General features: G+C 36.5%; 1 protein-coding gene across 1 annotated transcript in view; it reads right to left on the bottom strand.

Annotated features, from left to right (window-relative positions):
- The window catches only part of cfap299 (cilia and flagella associated protein 299), a 68,948-nt gene that overhangs the window by 3,973 nt on the left and 44,973 nt on the right, over positions 1 to 20,002 (bottom strand). The window contains exon 4 of the mRNA XM_073839642.1: positions 4,031 to 4,173. Within this exon, the coding sequence (XP_073695743.1) occupies positions 4,031 to 4,173 (143 nt within the window). The remainder of the gene's footprint in view (positions 1 to 4,030; positions 4,174 to 20,002) is intronic.

The raw sequence follows: 20,002 nt of genomic DNA, 5'->3' as shown, positions 1-20,002 counted from the left end.
TAAATTCTTAAAAGGACGGTTTGTTACTTGGAAAGGCAGCCAATTTACTATTTTTGCTTTTGGCATGCTTGTTGGACAGACGTTTCACTGACATATCAGTTTTCCTCTAACTGAATACAGAGACTCTTGGATATTTATTTGAAAATGTTCAAGAATAGATGTCTAGCTTCAAAAATCTATGTTCACACATGAGCCCCTGCAAAGCTTTCAAGACATTCCAGACTAAAGCGACAAAAACACTTTTTCACAGCTACAACCAAAGAAATTCCTCTGTCTGCACTGATCTATGTAAAGATTGAGACCCAGCAGGCCACTCAAAATGGCAATGGGAATACATCGAAATGTAATTAACGCACGCAATGAGCAAAAATGAAAAAAAAAAAAAAAAATGTCTGGCCCGTGTTAGTGGTTCTCATCACAAGCTCAACTGCTGGGAGACAGCTGCTTTGCAGAAACACCAACTCCAAATGTCACACTCTGAGACAGCGAGGCTTGCTCAAATGGACCTCAGCTTTTCCCAAGCAGTAGTTTGTGGTCCAAGAACAAAGCTGGACTTTGGGGAGAGGCTCTTTATAAGTCCAAGGGAGAGGCACATGGATGCAAGAGCTTTTCATTCTCTGTCATGATAACACTGTGGACGTCAGCCAAAGCTACATCTTGTATTGCTGCAGTGCTACTAAAACATTTTACAGATGATGTTTATAAGAAGTTATGACCGTAACCTCAAGGACATAAATCATTGCCCTTTGAGATACGATCCTCATTCGGTTGATTTCAAGCTACGGAGGATTTGGTTCAGTAGCAATCCCTGGTGCAATATAAAGACACTCGGATATTTGGACACTGAGACATCTAATAAATAACTAACATGTCTATTTACTAGATCGTGGATTAATGTCACTGTGGTGTCAAGTATTTATCCAAATTACAAAGAAGTGCAAATTAAAAATAAAGGTGCTTTAAAAGGTTCTTCACAGCGATGCTATAGAAGAACCATTTTTTGTTCTGCAAAGAACCATTCAGTCAAAGGTTCTTTATAGAACCATTTTTTAAAATCTTACCACAAAGAACCTTTTGTGAATCAGAAAGGTTCTTCGGATGTTAAAGGTTCTTTATGGAACCATTTAGGCAAAAAAGGTTCTTCTATGACATCGTGAAGCACCTTTATTTTTAAGAGTGTATGGCTGTACCATCCTGAAAGAACTCCAGATCATCATAATTTATTACATATGGCTCTGTGTGTGTCAGAGAGAGAACGAATGATGGAAAGACACCTCACACTTCCCTGTCGGCCATTTCCGGTCAAGGTGACCAGAAACCATGGTGTTGGTCACCAAAGCAAACAGAAGAGAAAGACTGGCTAATAAGGCATAAACAAAAAGTAATGGTCTGAATTAAACATCCTCGCAGGGTCTCCGCTTGCCATTTTGCATCACACAAAAGACTTCCTTCGGTTGCCATCAGAGCGACTGCCGTCACGGTAAACATGGCAGACTCTCACAAAGAGCCAGATTCCGTGGAGAAATACAGTGATGCATGAAATGGCAAATTTAGTTCTGTTTGCCTTTTGGATCAAACTTTCTAGTTTTCCCCTTTCTTCCCTCCATATGGTTTCTAACATATACAAATTGTAAAACTTTGTGAGGGACTTCGAAAGAAGGATGCATATTCACTTCCTTCTTTTTAAAATAAGGTTTGACAGCATTTTCGGTGTCTATTTATACTGAAACGCCATATAGCAATTAGCATTTTTGGGTTGACCACTTTTATGCAATGGTGAACCACTTACTTTTGGTCGAAGAAACAGGACAGATGTGAGATATTTTAACAGAGAACATGAAAAGATGGGCAGAAAAATGCTCCAAAGCCTTTACATTTTCGAGTAAGAGGAGGCTCGAAGACTGGCTGGGCTTTCTGATCATTTGGTCTATTCATTTTGTGATTGAAAACGCATGAGTGCAGCAACACATGTGATTTGGACATATTCTTAGGTCACCTGGTGACATTAAATGCTTAATATTCATAGTACAGCTGAATGGCACCCCACCCACGCTAACTTACTAATGTGTGAAAGACCTGGGCTTTGTGGAAACAATTATCATGCTGTTAATAACAGGACTGTTACCATTACACTACACAACACTGACAGAGAAAAGGATGTTTGTGTGCGTCAGTGCTCCATGGTTACCAAACTAAAGCATGATGGAGTGTTTTAAGAGTGTTTTAAAAATCCACCAGCTGTAACTCTATGGATCAAGGAGAAAGAGGATAGTTTGGTTTGTAACCTAGAATTAGTGAGAAATCTGTAAAGATGCAGCTTTGAGTCTTCGCTATATAAAAAAAGGTTTAAATATCTATCTATCTACCTTTCCGTTCAATTATCCATCTATAGCTATGACTTTCCTTCAATATTTCAAAGGTTTGGTGATTGTCCTCAGCTGGTGGCCATGACTTTTGTACTTTTTATTTTTTGTGGTGAGGCAGTCAAAGTGTGTCAGCTGTAGTGTGGATTCATGCATCTGTACGGGAAGAACACAGCATCTGCTCCATCTTAGTGGCAACCACAAGCACTGCCTGTTATTGTTCCCGTGAGAAGGATGGTGGAGGAAAGAGAACAGAGAAAGAGAGAGAGGGAGAGAGAGAGAGAAAAGCACTAAAAGAGAAAAAGGGAGAGAAAAAGAGTTGGGACTGAGAGTCCACAGGAAATGCGAATGCTTATACTGTAGTTTACTTCCTTTACTTACTCTGATTAGATCATGTGCTGTGGCAGCTAAGATGTGCATATACAAACACAAACATGCCAGGATATACTTGCATACTGGATATACCAGCTTTAGATGTCTTAAAACCCCAACCCCAATATTAAACAGAAATATTGTGAAATATTATTACAATTACAATTTCAGTGTTAATATACTTTAAAATGTAATTTATTCATGTAAGGGCACCGCTGAATTTTTTTTAGCAGCCATTACTTCAGTGTTAAGTGTTACATGATCCTTCAGAAATCCTTTTGGTGCTTAATTTGTTGCTTAAATAACATTTCTTTATTATTATCATATGACAATTGTTGTGTTACGTAAAGGATTATGTAGCATCCAGAATAATAATTTACTCTTTCTACAGTCGAAAGGAAATAAGTGTTTTTGAGGACAACATACCAGGATTTTTCTCCATATAGTGGACTTCAGTGGGAACCAATGGGTTGAAGGTTGAAGTTGCAGTTTGCGGTGGAGCTTCAAAGGGCTCTACACGATCCCAGTCGAGGAATATGGGTCTTGTCTAGTCAAACGATTGGTAATTTTCTTAAAAAATTAAAATGTATATTCTTTTTAACCACAATTAACCACAGTATATACTTTTTAAAAACATACATATTTATATATTTATATTTAAATATATATTTTTTATATTTATATATATATATATATATATATATATATAATTTTTTTTTTTCGCTAGATAAGACTCTTATTCCTCAGCTGGGATCGTATAGAGACCTTTGAGGCTGCATTGAAACAAATTGGACAATCAACCCGCTGATCCCAATTGATGTCCACTATATGATGAAAAATCCTGGAATGTTTTCCTCAAAAACCTTAATTACCGATTGAAGAAAGAAAGACATAAACATTACTTTCTTAAAAGAAATCAATGTGAATTCAGTGATATGTACTTTCTTTTTGGATGGCTATGACTCCCTTACTTGGTTTACAGAGGATCGCTTGACTAATATTAATATTAGAGGGTAAAAAAGGCATTATTTATAATGTACTTGCAAATTGCCCTTAAAACACTTCTTCCATTACAGTATATGAACAGGAAGTCTGTTTTGCTTTAACTGTATTTTGTGCATATTGATATTTTGAAAAGGCTTATCCTTTTTAGAAAGACAAATGCTTCAGAGACCAGAAGGATGCATGCACATTAATCTAAGAACATCTAACCTTTGAGATGTTCAGTAGCACATCTACTAAAACAATAGTAACCGGAAATCATCATGGATGGATCATAATATAAGTAGGCTTACCTTAAGTCAGTTGTTTTTGGCATGAGCCTTTTCTTTCCGCTGAAATATGGTTCAAAGTCTTCAGATTTTAGTCGGTGGGAGTAGTCTATATACCCAGATATTTCCTGTCCGTGAGAATTTCGGTCCCTTATGAAAATGATGGACTGCAAGAAAAACAGGAGGACATACTGTATAAATAATCTGGAGTGCAATATGCTATACCGACAAACTAGACAAAGGAGAGACATAAATCATTCCAATAGGGAAGATTTTGTTACAAATGTATCTTTAATAAAATTGCGTTACAGTCGATAGCATGAATCGGATTTTTAAAAGAGTGTTTTTCAGAATGGAAGACAGAACACCACACAGTTCAGAGTTCAGTCAGCAGTTGTTTTGTCTGGATGCTAATGATGAAAGAATAACTTCCAACCACATCTGCTGTGAAGAGGATCTTTGTTTTGGCTTGTCTGTTTACCTCTAAGAGACAGCGAGAGACAGAGTCACACTTCTTTTGTGAAATCACCCCTTTTTTGATAGCCTAGTCAATGATATCACATTTGTATTTCTATCAGATCCCTGGCCATCTGTGGATTTCCCTTACATGTGCAGGATAAAAGTGAGATAACTAGCACTGCAGACTTGAAAAGGAACGGTCCTCCTTTAGATGCTTTAAACAGATGTTATCGGGTTCACAGCTGGCCAGGGGCTGATCCAGCTACCTTATCTGTGGCTTTTGCACTCCCCCGTCAGTCTTGAAAAGAAATCATCAGGCAAAGGTGAGGAATTACAGTGGGCAGAGCAAGGATTGGAGATCATCTTTCGATTGCAAAAGAAGAATCAAAACCCTCTAGCCCACAGTCATACAATGGCAGAAAGGTTTCCTCTCGCCCTCATAAGTCCTCAGGCCAAGTGATAAAAACAGATCTGTGGAACTGACTGTTTCCATCAGTTAACTGGAGTTTAACAGAGCAGGTGTTGTAGCTTCAAGAAGTTTACCCTTTTACTGTAGCTGATAAAGAAACAGCCTCTTACGAGCAAACAATACTTACAGACTATGCCAGTAATGAACTACAAAGGAGTGAAAATTGTATTGGCAGTAAAAGCAAGTGTAAAAGTCTACTTCACCAAAACTACAAAAAACTACGTCTTTGCCTCTTCCTACAATTATAGGGATACATAATGTATTGGGACCATGCTTTTTGATATTAGACTATATTTTTGCAGTACACAAAATTTATTTTAGCTTTCACTTTTTTATTTTTGAATTTATTTACACAAAATCGTATATAACACCCAAAAGTTTGAAATCAGTAAGATTTTTTTAAAGAAATCTCGGTAACACTTTACAATAAGGTAATTTGTTAACATTAGTTAAACGTATTAACTAACATGAACGAACAATGAACAATACATTTATTACACTATTTATAAATCTTTGCTAATGTTAGTTAATACAAATTCTAAATTAAAAAACAGTGCCCCCTTGTCATCCAAGATGTTCATGTCTTTCTTTCTTTAGTTGTAAGGAAATTATGTTTCTTGAAGAAAACATTTCAGAATTTCTCTCCATATAATGGACTTCTATGGTGCCCCCGAGTTTGAACTTCAAAATTGCAGTTTCAAACGGCTCTAAATGATCCCAGCCGAGAAAAGAAGGGTCTTATCTAGCAAAACGATCTTTTTTTTTTTTTTTTTTATTACAATTAATATACTTTTTAACCTTAAATGCTCGTCTACTAGCTCTGTGTGTACTCTGTGTAGAGATTAAAAAGTATATGAATTGTAAATGTTTTTAGAAAATAACCGATTGTTTCACTATATAAGACTCTTCTTCCTCGGCTGGGATTATTTAGAGCCCTTTGAAGCTGCATTTGAACTGCATTTTGGAAGTTCAAACTCGGGGGCACCATGGAAGTCCATTATATGGAGAGAAATCCTGAAATGTTTTCCTCAAAAAACATCATTTCTTTACGACTGAAGAAAGAAAGACATGAACATCTTGGATGACAAGGAGGTGAATACATTATCTGTACATTTTTGTTCTGAAAGTGAACTACTCCTTTAACAAACATAACTTGTGATTTTAATAATGCATTAGTAAATGCTAAAAACTTTAGTAAAAACTAAAATTACTAAATACTGTAGAAGTATTGTTCATTCCTAGTTCATGTTATCCAAAGTTAACTAATGAACCTTCCTGTAAAGTGCTACCGAAGTCTCTTACGTGACAAGGATGCATTTTTTTGATCAAATATACAGTAAAAACAAACAAAAATATTTTTATAATTTTACATTTTATTTTAATTTAAATTATTTTAAGTAATTTATTCCCATGATGGACATGCTTACTTTTCTGCAGCTATTACTCCTGTCGTCAGTGTCAAAAAATGATCCTTCACAAATCTGAATAATTACTGAAAAAATAAATAAATAAGTTTACTGACCATTTAAAATATTTGTTTTATTGTTATTTTAATATATTTTAGTAATTTATACCTGTGATGGACAGGCTTAATTTTTTGCAGCCATTTCTCCTGTCTTCAGAAATCATTCTATTTGGTGCTCAAGCAAAATACATGAATGTTGAAAAGAGTTATGCTACTTAATATTTTTGTGGAAACGGTGATACATTTTTTTTAGACTTTTGATCAATTTAATATCATTTTAGCTGAATAAAAGTATTAATTTATGAAAAAAAATTAAAAAGTTAACTCTTACAGATTCCAAACCTTTGAACAGTACTGCAAGTATATAAATTTGAATGAAAATATTTTTTTCCGTCACATATCAACCAGAATTTTTATGTTAGTGCTCTCTCAAAATATTAATTTAGTAGTCTAAGTCAAAAAATATCCATAAGTGTGCTGCACCTGTTTTACAGCGTCAAAGCACTGATGACTCAAGAAAGTGAGATACTCTCATAACCCCACTCTTGAGCGGTGTGGCACTGAATGAAGAAAACACACTGAGCGGCTTTTATCACCGGTCTGGCTGGTTCATGACGATGTTTCCTCCAGCAGGAATTACCAGTGACACATTTCTTTCAAGGCTTGGACGTGTGCGTCAGGGTGGTATGGTGGCACCCTCTCGAATGGATAACACTTTGAGAAAGGCAGGGCCTCTTGGTGCTCTCCGCCTGGGAACAATCCTGCACTGTCAGGGAGGCTTGCAGGTGTCTGAAGGTGTCAGCTGGCCTCTGTTTATTATTGGTGGGCTGTGCTTTAGGAGGAATCCCAGGCCATCACTAACAACTGTGTAAATTTGTCGGGGTAATGAAAACATGACCTGGATGAGAGGAATGCTTGAGGTCGGAGTCCTTTTTTTGGCAGCTTTACCCTTGTCCCTCTTTAGGTGTTCCTTGAGGGGGGGGGAGGGAGGTTGCTTATTTGACTTGGACGTGACTTCACATAGCGGGGCTTGTGTAATAGATGCAGTGGTGAGTCCAGATGTGCTGAGGTGTTCTGCTTCTGTTGGGATCGGCCAGAATCGCATTTGGCCTTTAGAAAACTAAGAGAGCCTGGAAGTGCTCTACAGGGTCACAGGACTTCAAACAAAAATCCTCTAAACTGGAAACGCGATGCACATTTTTTCACAGAAGTCAGAACACAGATATAACAACACCTCTGAACTCACATAACCAACCACTTGCCATTATCCTAGGGCTAAGAATACACAAACATATGTATACATGTTAAAAAAATTACAATTAAATAAAAAATATTTATACTGTGGAAACATACACTACTGTTCAAAAGTTTGGATTCAGTAAGATTTTTTTTCTGTCTCTTATGCTCATCAAGGCTGCATTTATTTAAAAAAAAAAATAAACTGTAATATTGTAAAATATTGTTGCAATTTGAAATACCAGTTTTTAATTTAATGTAAAGCGTAAATGTAATTTTCAGCATTATTACTCCAGTCTTCAGTGTCACATAAACCTTCAGAAATCATTCTAATATGCTGATTTATTATCAATGTTGGAAACATATTTTTTGGAACCTGTGATACTTCTTCCAGATTCTTTAATGAATGAAAAGTTAAAAAGAACAGCATTTATTTTGTAACAATATACACTACTGTTCAAAACTTTGGGATCAGTCATTTTTTTTCTTTTTTAAAAAAAAAAAGAAATGAATAATTTTATTCAGCAAGGATGTGCTAAACTGACACAAAGTGATAGTAAATACTTCTATTTTAAATAAATGCTATTCTTTTTAACTTTTTATTTATCAAAAAAAAAATCCTGAAAAAAAGTACCATAGGTTCCAAAAAATGTAGCTTTGCATCACAGAAATAAATTATATTTTAAAGTACATTAAAATAGAAAACTGGTATTTTATTTTGCAATAATATTTCACAATATTAGTTTTTTTCTGTATTTCTGATCAAAATAAATGGAGCCTTGATGAGAATAAGAGACCTCTTTAAAAAAAAACATTAAAATCGTACTGATCCCAAACTTTTGAATGGTAGTGTATGTATATAAACTCACACGTTTCCTGAGGAATTTTCTTAGCCTGTATGAACAAAAGGCTGTAATTCTGTACATGTGCTTTAAATTTGGCCAACATATGCATAAAACTTTGGACCACAGAAGAGGTAAAAATGTTTAATGTGTTTAATGGTAGTTCCTGAACAACTGAAGTTGAACAATTCAAACCTAGTCAGCCTACAGCTGACAATCAGTGTGTGTTCAAAATGGCTCAAAAATCTCAATGCAGCACTCAACCACAGAGTGGCTACAACAAATTATTGAATTTGGCAGTGTTTAACATGTTTTTTAATGTCTTTGACAGACTTACAGAGTTTCTGTGAAAATGTATGCAATACGAATGAAAATAATCAAAAGATGCTGCTTCCTTTTTCTTATAATGACAGGGTGTGTCAGAAGACAGATGTCCTGGCACGAAGAACAAAAATGTACAACTTAACCATACCGAAAGACTGGTTGCTCATTTTGGCAGCTGGACATTCAAATCTGGATTTACTTTGACAATTTCGGAATTTTAAAAATAGTTTGATACATATTCGCAAGAAGAAACTGAGAGAAGGAAAGAAAAGAAAGTAATCAAACCTTGTTACCGTGGGACAGCAAATTCAAAGCAGGTGGTGGAACTGTGACAGGACTTTTTGGGAAATACAGAAATAGGATTGTGTCGAGTTATGTGGTTGTGAGAAGAAAAGAATGTACATCAAAAAAGTCCCAAAAAGAAAAAAAGGAGGAAAGGACAAAATAAGGTTGTTTATATGGAGGTTGAAGGGAGATGGGATTTAAGCAAATGTTTACTCATGTGCTCGGCTTTTCCAATCATAAACACATTGCTTGGGTGTTTGTGCAAGAAAATAAACACAGCCTGAGCAGGTGTCCTCTGGCCATCTACAAAACACCCTGAAAAGAGCTGGTGTTCCACTCTGAGGACTGAGATGGGGCTTGACAACTGTGGACACGGCCAAGGGTGGAGGAAGAGAAGTGGGCAATCAGTTGGGCAGAAAGCTAAGCAAAATGACTGTGTTGGAGCAGAATTCGAACAAGCCTTGACCAAACCACAAAAAATGTGGCTTTAACCGAGGGGTCAAGATTTGGCTGGTTAGCAGCATGGTTAAGACAGCCCCTGCTGGTAAATGCTGTAACTACAACTTTACAGGGGCAAAAAGCATCTTTTCTTAGTTGATGGTTAATCAGATTCCCCCCCCCAAGCAACATTATTGCAAACATTTCATTTAATATAATTAGTTTTGCAAGTAACTAATTGGGGGGGCTCTTTAAAGGATTAGTTCACTCCTGAATTAAAACTTCCTGATAATTTACTCACCATTCCTTCTTTCTTTAATAAAAAAGAAATTAAAGGGGTCTTATTATGCTTTTTCACTTTTTGAACTTTAGCCAGTGTGTGGTGTGTATGTTTGTGCATAAAAACATCTACAAAGTTAGGGAGATTTAGTTTTTGATTTAGTTTGTTTTCCGGATGCTATGATGTCACAACGTAAATCCCGCCTACGGAAATTCAAATCTAGCGGGTGGGGGATCCGCCTAACTTTAGCGATGTATTATGGACAGCCGCTTCTAGGACGCTTCAGCGAGCCGCAGGTAAGTCCGCGAACTGCTCCGGTAGCCGTGCTGGAACCGTGCCATTGACGTAAGCAGTATAGAGGGTCGAAACACACGCAGAGCCGCGCCGTAGACGTGTGCAGTGTGTGGTAAGAAATTTATTTATCATACAGTGTAAATAGCTTCACTAGCCTTATGCTGGAGCTGGTTTCGGGCATGTAAATAATTAAATACATTAGCACAATAATGATAATATCATGTATTGGCGATCTCGCAGGCTGACGAAAGGACCAACACTACTGTAGCGTACTATTTACTCACTCTCCATGCATCCTAGGTGTGTATGACTTCCTTCTTTCAGACGAATGCAATTGGAGTTATATTAAAAATAATCCTGGCACTCCCAAGCTTTACAACGGCATAGACTGAACGGCATAGACGAGTGTTTCTCTCCATCAGTCCAAAAGTCGATCCATAATAAAAACTGTCTCACATGGCTCCGGGGGTTTAGTAAAAGCCTCCTTTAGTGATCCGATGTGTTTTTGTAAGAAAAATATCCATATTTAAATCTTTAATCTAGTTTGCTGCTTTGGGAAGGGGCGTGGTAGTACTGAACGCCATCTAAGCTGTCCGCCAATTGGGACTGCTAACCAATCACAATACATTTGTTTTTTAGGAAGGTGGAACCCGGAACTAATCGAGCCATTTGTTCCAGCCTGGGGAGAAAGCCATTGTACTAATGTAAATTATGTGAAAAATGCGTTTTTCGAACCACCAAGTATGAGAGCATGTTCTAGTGCAGCCCCAAAACAAAATAAAGACTTTGTAAAAGAGCATAATAGGACCCCTTTAAGGTTTTTGAGGAAAACATTTCAGGATTTTTCTCCAAGTTAAAAAAAAAATCATTTTCTTCTGCAACTTTAAAATCATTAGAGATCATTGTTTGCAACCTGGTCTCATGGCGAAAATGTACTTGTGGGAACTTTTTCGAGAGATGCGAAATGTGTACCAGTAAGTACATATCACTGCAGTTTTTTAACAGAAATGTCCACCGAGTGGCGTTAACAGAGTACAAAAATAATAGGTAGAAATTTTCATTTATTGTTTCCAGTCGCAGCTGTTTTTTTTGTTTTTGTACGTGTCCCCGCAGTTCTGATTTAAAATGTCCATTGAGTGGCGCTATAACTCTAATTCTCTGTGACGTTTTAAAATAATTCACCATCTGCACCCACCTTATAGTATGAACAAAAGCGAATGTGACGTAAAAACGCAATCGTAAGCATGCCGTTTTAGCTTGTTTTTCGATCTTTTATCTTTTATCTTTTATCAGGAGTCATGTTTCTCACGGGATTCGTACCCAAGGATTCCGCATCCTAAGTCCAGTTCCATGCTGGCTGAGTTACCATTCAAGCTTGTTACATCCGGTGTTCTGACAATTTGTGCTAACCAGTCATGTAAACCTACCCCAACCCAAAACCTACACTTAAAGTGTTAAAAATACAGTGCTGGTAGCATAATCGGATAGGTAGAACACCAGAAAGCGAAACATATGGAGCTGTAATCATAACTGTGTACGAAAATGATTACAAGTGCTCACTGTTTACCACCTCTAATGGACATTTCTGTTTGAAACTGCAGTGATATGTACTTATTGGTCCGTATTTCCCACAGGTATGTTTTTGTCATGAGATCGGGTTGTTTTTGACTTTCTTTGCACGTTTGCTTTGTAAACACTGGGTCGTTTCTTCCGCCTACATCACACATGACCTTTCCAAGTACGTAATGCGTGACTATGTAATGTGTGAAGTCGTGGATGCAGAGCAATTGCATGATTAGAATCTGTGGTTAAAAAGTATAAAAATTTTTTTTTTTTTTTTGAAAATGATGATTGTTTTGCTAGATAAGACTGCACTGAAACTGCATTTGGACCTTCAACCCGCTGATCCCTAGTGTAGTCCACTACATGGAGAAAAATCCTTCAAAGCTGTATGGTATAATCAAGATAAAAACTTTATGGAATTAACAAGAATTAGCATATTCAAATCTAAGATTATGCATTATCAATTGTATTATGTATATGTGTTATCTGAAAAAATATGCACGCTCGTGCATTTTTAAAGAAATAAACCATGCATAAATTGCAAGAGGCACAGCTTTCAAAAACCAAATGCCTTTGCAACAGGTGGGAAATATTCCAGGTTGAGTAAAAACCATTTGAATGCTAAGTTCAGAGGTCTATATTGACGAGGAGAGTCAGCGTACCTACCTACCTACTGTCAAGGAAAAGTGTCTTAAATTAAGAGCGCAGCGAAGTTACGTTGAGAATTACAGCTTCAAAAACTTGCACCTGGGGTCAGCAAAAGTGGCAGCACACAAATCAGTTGAGTTTAGGTCTCTTTTGAGATTTCCTACACCAATGTGACTCCACGCAGACAGCTTTCCCCAGCAGTGCTACTACAACAACCATTTTCCACATTCTTTTGGCTTCCATGTTACTTTTGGGAAAATTTAAGTTTATCTGAAACATGTGCAAAGCAGCATTGCCCTTAGGGACATTGAGATTCATATATGTGAACCTGTGAGAAACCTTTCCAAAGACTGACATTTATAGATTAAGTGCTCATCAATTTTATCAGACACTTTTATCCTAAGTCATAACATTTTATGTTTCTTACACATTGTGGGGACAGGAAAAAAATGTCATGGGCTATTTAGTTTTTCACAGCGTTCTGCTCTTTGTTTTTTGAGTGTGAATCTTTCAATTGGCTTACAAAAGCTCTCTCAATCACAATGTTTAACATAACACACCTTATATTTAAGAAGGCATTGAAAATGACCAGAATCAGGTTGGCTTGCATGTGTGAACCTGGATCCCTTTTGCAAACTAATGAAGAATTCTCTTTTGGCTACAGAGGAAAACAATATTGTTTGTAAAGCCTGTCTTTATTACTGAAGCACACCACCTGCACAAGTGCATGAAGCGAAGCAAAGCGGAGGTGAACCAGAGTTGACCGAACACATGCAAAACTGCTAAAACTCATAAGCTCCTCCATTCACTGCATGAAAAACTCCAAAACAACATAATGTCCACTGTTTCATTAACAAAATGTATTTCACAATGACAAACACATTCGCTTTTCCATGAATTCTTCCTATAAATACTCCAGGGCTTGAGATTTGAGCCATCTGAGTGAGCACACTTTATAGTTCATTTACAAGGGAATTCATTTATTTTGTTTCCTGCATTAAAAACACCTTTTTCCAACATTTAGATCAATCACATGTTATGGCAGAGACTTGTAAAGGGGATTCAGAGCGAGAAACCTATACGTATGTTGTCCTTGTTGGTTTAGGGTACACATGAGCAGCTGTAGTGCTGGGATTTGTCATGATGGGAAAGCTTATGAATCTGATCGTATGCAGAACACATGGCTTGTTTTCATTAAAACCTCCCTCTTGATTTTTCAAAGGATGATGCCATATACTACGCTCTGTATTCCTGTGGATTGCAGCTAGGTAACCAGACCTTTGTTGAACATTTACTTAACAAATCACTTTAGTTAAACAAGGGCATGCAAACAGTAGCCGTGTTTAACGATGAGTTAAAATCTAATCTTTTTGTCTCGGACATCTGCAGGGCCGTTGCTATGATTTTAACTTAGTACAATATTACAAGGTTTCCACTAGTGTAGAATCAAAGAACTGGGAGGAAAGACTGACGCAATCGACCTCAAGATTTCTATGAATGGAGTAGAATGATAAATGAGTCACGTTACTAAAACTTAATGTTCTAGGGTTGAAACCACATTCACAGCTGCCATATGTCCCCTGCCTGAATGTAGCAGGAACTTCTGTGTAAAAATTAAGTTAGCTGAATTCTTCGGTTGGACATAAAAGGTGGCCACAAACAACTTTATTTTGGAATGCACTCCCTTCCTGTTATTTAAGAAGGATGTGTTAAACAGTGCAGAAAAAAAATTAAGCTCATACAGTGTGGATGTAATTTAAACTAAACCATGTTTATCTTTCCACTTTATGAATTAGGGTTAAAAACCTTCTAAAGCAATTATAAATCCTAATGTACATTTCAAAATTTTCTAATAAATGTTTTATTACACTATTTAATAGAACTGAACTAAATGAACTAACAATAAAGATTTTTAAATAACACAAATAATATTAAAGATTAAATATATTAATTATATATTATATTAATAGATTAAAGTTCTGTCATGAAACTCTAGATAGGTTAGCATTCACTAGAGCAGTTCGCAGAGTTCAGAGTTCTACTCTGAAACCCTCCACATCCCTAGCTCCACCTGCATAGATCTGCTACAGGTTATTATATATGCTACAAGTGCAGCAACAGCAATTCAGCAGCAGTGTCGCAACTGATCTGTTTCCCGAAGACCAAATACAATTGAGGTCAAAAGTTTACATACACCTTGCATGTTAATTATTTTACAGAAATGAGAGGGCTCATACAAAATGTTATTATTTTTTATTTAGTACTGACCTTAAAATAAAAATTTATATTTCTCATAAAAGTCCGCAAGAAAAATTGTTGAATTTAGAAAAATGACCTCATTCAAAAGTTTACCTACGCTTGATTCTTAATACTATGTTGTTACCTTTTTTTTTAGTGATAGTTCTTCATGAGTCCCTTGTTTGTCCTGAACAGTTAAACTGCCTGCTGTTCTTCAGAAAAATCCTTCAGGTCCCTCAATTCTTTGGTTTTTCAGCATTTTTGTGTATTTTAACCCTTTTTAACAATGACTGTACGATTTAGAGATCCATCTTTTCACACTGAGGACAACTGAGGGTTGTCATATGCAACTATTAGAGGAGGTTCAAACACTCACTAATGCTTTAGAAGGAAACACGATGCATTAAGAGCCAGGGGTGAAAACTTTTGAACAGAATGAAGATGTGTACATTTTTCTTATTTTGCCTAACCAAATAATTTGCGGGACCTGAAGGACTTTTCTGAAAAACAGTGGGCAGTTTAACTGTTCAGGACAAACAAGGGACTCATGAATAACTATCACTAAACAAACAAACAAACAAACAAACAAACACACACACACACACACACACACACACACACACACACACATGTTTGTTTTTGTGAATTGTGGGGACATTCCATAGGCGTAATGGTTTTTATACTGTACAAACGATATTTGCTATCACCCTACACCTTCCCTACACCTAAACCTAGCCCTCACAGGAGATTGTGCAAACTTTTACTTCCTCAAAAAAACTCATTGTGCATGATTTATAAGCCTGTTTCCTCATGGGGACCTGAGAAATGTCCCCACAAGGTCAAAATTTACTGGTATTCCTATCCTTATGGGGACATTTGGTCCCCATAACGTGATAAATACAAGGACACACACACACACACACACACACACACACACACACACACACACACACACACACACACACACACACACACACACACACACACACACACACACACACACACACAGCTGTGGATCATTTAGGTAACACAGTATTAAGGTCATTTTTATAAACTCAACTATTATCTCTATGTTAAATATCTTATTTAGGCCAGTACTAAAAAAAAATAACATGCATTTTGTATGATCCCTCTTATTTTGGTAGAATAATTAACATTTCGCAGATTCTGCAAGGTGTATGAAAACTTTTGACCTTGACTGTACATTAACATTGTCAAATCCATTACCATCCGAGAGTTGTCATAATAGAACTAACGTTAACTAATGAGACATTATTGTCATTTGTTACTGATTAAGTTACAGTACATTTTAGAAAGAAAAAACAAGTAAGCAATTATGAACTGCTTTGCAACCTTGCAATAACAGTGAAAGGGGACATTTTCTAATAACTAGGGTGAGCATATGCCTTATTTTATCATGTCCTGGTTAGAAATCCCAACCAGGACATGTCTGAGATGGTCACCAGGCTGCTGGGGATATGCTGCGATTGATAGCTTACTTATCACCTAATGACTTACTTTAATTTCATATTCGACAGCATAATCTGTAGCCATTTCATAACACATTAGAAAGTTTTTGAACTATATGTGTTTTCTGGATTCCAAAAAACACTGATTACATACACACTGTCCTTATGGGGTCAACTGTCAATCAGCGCTATTCAGTGGTCATTAAATTCATAACTGCTCTGCCTATGTCTGCTTTAACAATACAAGGTACACATTTAATATAGTTAACACACAGTGTGTCTTTTCTGGGCCTCTTTCTTCAAAAGGAACTGCAGGCCAGGATAGACTTATGTCTAAAGCATTGCAATCATAGTAATTACACACTGCCTCTGGCCTAACCAAACTTACCCTCCTGTAATTAGGAGGGCCAGTCCCAAATGCACCGTGATAACATTCCTGCCTCGCACAGGACGCTCTTCTGCCCTGCAGACTATGGACTCAAATTCTGTTCTCAATGCACATGAAGGTTCGTTTGCATGTTTTTTTCCCCCTGCATTTGACTGTTTACATATAATGCCACACCTACAGGTGGTCGACACAGAGAACACTCAGCAGGGAGGGGCATTATCATCATCATCACCACAGTGTTCTCCGGGCCACTTCAACTGTCTATTATAACAGCGGTTCATTATTCTCAACTAGTCTGAAAAAAGAAAACACCAACTGTCTTTATCGCAGGTGAGATCTAATATCTCTGCTCACGACAGTTCTTGGACACTTTGATCAGAGGGAAGTGTGATTACGAAATGCCACGGGAGGTGTTAAAAAGAGCCCACACAGGTGCAGGCAGCTTTTTTCCTAGGAGAGAGAGAGAGAGAGAGGAAGAGAGGGTGAGAAAGAAAAGAAAAAAGAAGAAAAAAAAACAGTACGGGGTAGTAGGGTGTTGTCCGCTCTGCCTCTTGTCATAAACCCTTGAGAAGCAATTATTTTCCCTTCTTCTTTTTCTTGGAAAATGCTTTGCTTTTCACTATAGCACTGTGTAAAGGGTTTAACATATTGCTCAAACTCCCAGATTTTAGCATACTGCACGGCTGCTCGGAACAGCCCACTAGAGTATTTTAATTGTTTTTAAGAGATATTCAGTCATAGCAATGTTGGAGCGGAAAAGGAAACAATGACAGGTTAAAGAAACATTACATTATATTTCATCAGCCCTTCATAGCTATTAATGCATTTTGATGAGAAAACAGAGCTCGTTTCAACCAAAGTTAAATATTAAAAGTTAAAAATGAAATAAATCTATTAAAACAATACACTATAAAATTTTAAAATAAAAAACCTTTTAAAAATTATTTTTTTTAACCATTTAACTGTCTGCCTTCATTTACTGACAGTGTGAAGTCATTTTCGTAGTGGTCATACTGGTTTGAAAATAAGCCACACACACTTTTTTTTTCAATGTGGTTAAAGCCATCTTTGATGTTCTTGACTGTAAATTACACAATAGTGATGAAATGAGGTTGGGTGTTGTGATATTTACTGTACTGTTAGAGGTTAAGGAATGCTTTTCATCTGCCCATTTGGGCCTTGGGGATTCATTTGGGGAATGCTAGGACTGCATTCAGAGTGGTCAAGTAATTTAGCTGCAAGCAAAGATTATTACAAGCTATGGCACGGTTTAAATCCTGTGTGATTAGCGTAATCGCAGACTATGGCCATGGGAAAACTATATGTAAATCTTCACTAAAATAATTTTTAATTATCTGTGCTTGGATATAATTAAGCAGAACCACATGCCACAAACTGATCACAGTTAATGTTCATCAAAATTGTCAGCTCAACTTTTGACTGAGCAGTCACAGTAAAAGAGTATTTTTAAGCTCTAATGTGCAATAAAGACGTTATTATTAGATGCCTTACACAGTGCGAAAGAAAGAAAAAGAAAGAAAGAAAGAAAGATTTGTTGATGCATGCAAAACAAATGATGCATGGCTTCAAAGCACTGGGTGGAGTGTAATGTGTAATTTCCACCCAAAAATGTTTATATCATAGTGATCTTAACAAGGTTTAGAAAAAAAACATATTCCTCTTATGTCAAGCATCATTACCCATTATGATGAGAAGTCTTGATAAGACATGAAGATCTGATAACAGTAAAACACTCATTTGAACATGTTAAAACCACTTAAAAGAGCTGTTTTTTTTAATCTATTATTAAAAAGTCCCTTACAAATCTTCATAAAAGTCATCAAACACATTCTTGTTTATTATTCTACATCAAATCAAATCAAATCATCAAATCTAATTGTGTTGTTCTTTCTAACTACTTAAAGGTCCACTGAAGTGCTTTGAAATGTGGCGTTATTCTAAGTTTTGACGTAATTTCAACTGAAACAGGAAGACATAGCAGGACATATCAAGCAGCCCCACTCCATTTTTAAATAGCCAATAGCATTTTGTTTATCACAGCTTGGGCCAGTGCCGTTGAGCTCGGTAAGACTGCGTTTGATCTCATCTATATTGCTATAAAGCAGACTGTGTTTGCACTGCATTGGTTTACGTGACACAGCCAAAAACAAGACTTATTTTGTCCCAATATAAAGCTTATTTACACTGTCCGAATCGTTCCCTATCCACTATATTTTCGCCGTACAGAAAATACAAATTGTGTGATCAAGTAACTGATTTTAGCCGCAGCTTTATTGTCTTTTTATAGTGAAGGGGGCTTCGGATTCTAAAGAGCATTTGATTGGACAGAAAGTTTGATGATAAGCTGAAGTTCAGGGTGATGTCAACAAAAATGGTAATCCATATTGGCGGAGGTCAGCGACTTTAAGATTTGAATGCTTGTATCATGTAAATGTGAATTTTGTCATTGTTTTGGAGCACACTAGTTCATACATAACCTTAAGGCTAAAAAATGTTGATTTTGGTTTTATGGGGACGTTAACATTTTCACATAATTAAGAGTCGGGGGTGAAAACTTTGAACAGAATGGAGATGTCTAAATTTTTCTTATTTTGCCTCAATATCATATTTTTTTCATTTAGTACTGCCCTCTGAGGCTACAGAAGATACTTACATGTTTCCCAGTTTTTACCCCTCTGCTCTTACTGCATGGTTTTCCTTCTGGAGCATCAGTGAGCATTTAAACCTTTTGTAATAATTGCATATGAGTCCCTCAGTTGCCCACAGTATGAAAAAATGGATCTCAAAAACATACAGTTATTGTTGGAAAGGGTTCAAATACACAAAAATGCTGGAAAACCAAGGAATTTGTGGGACCTGAAGGATTTTTCTGAAGAACAGCAGGCAGTTTAACTGTTCAGGACAAACAAGGGACCATCCATGTAACAACACAGTATTAAGAATCAAGGGGATGTAAACTTTTGAATTGTGTAATTTGTATTATGTAACGATTATTTTCTCTTGTGGACTATATGTAAACATCTTCTGTGAAATATCGTATTCAGGTCAGTACTAAATAAACAATAACATGCATTTTGTATGATCCGTCTTATTTTGGTAAAATAATTAACATTTTTTAGATTCTGAAAGGGGGATGTAAACTTTTGACCTCAACTGTATATTTACCTACCACTGTTTTTTTTTTTGCATTTGTTCTCATAAACTTGCTTACTATTAAATCATTAAAACAGCTCTTAGTTATACGTTGTGTAGCCTCTGTTCAGCTCCCCTAAACATTCTCACAATTACTCACTAAACTTCCTTGTATTCCTCTCATAAAGATCCTTCTTGAACTACCAGACTTTTTATTTCTTGCTTCTTTGTCTGCGCTGATGCGCTATTTTTCTCATAAATTCTCATCTCAAGTTATATTAATCCCTCAATTAATTTTCTTAAACACCTAATACAACAGTTTGAAGCTCAAAGGAGCACTCCTGCAACTAGGTCTAAAATAATATTTACTTCAGAGATGTTTTCACTGCGGGCTTCCTTATTTTATATAAAGCTCCACTTTGTCAAACTGACACAAATTTTATTT

This window comes from Garra rufa, chromosome 5 (assembly GCF_049309525.1).
Source record: "Garra rufa chromosome 5, GarRuf1.0, whole genome shotgun sequence".
Classification (NCBI taxonomy): domain Eukaryota; kingdom Metazoa; phylum Chordata; class Actinopteri; order Cypriniformes; family Cyprinidae; genus Garra; species Garra rufa.
The sequence above is the reverse complement of the archived record's forward strand: the minus strand, read 5'-3'. Positions and strand labels throughout refer to the sequence as shown.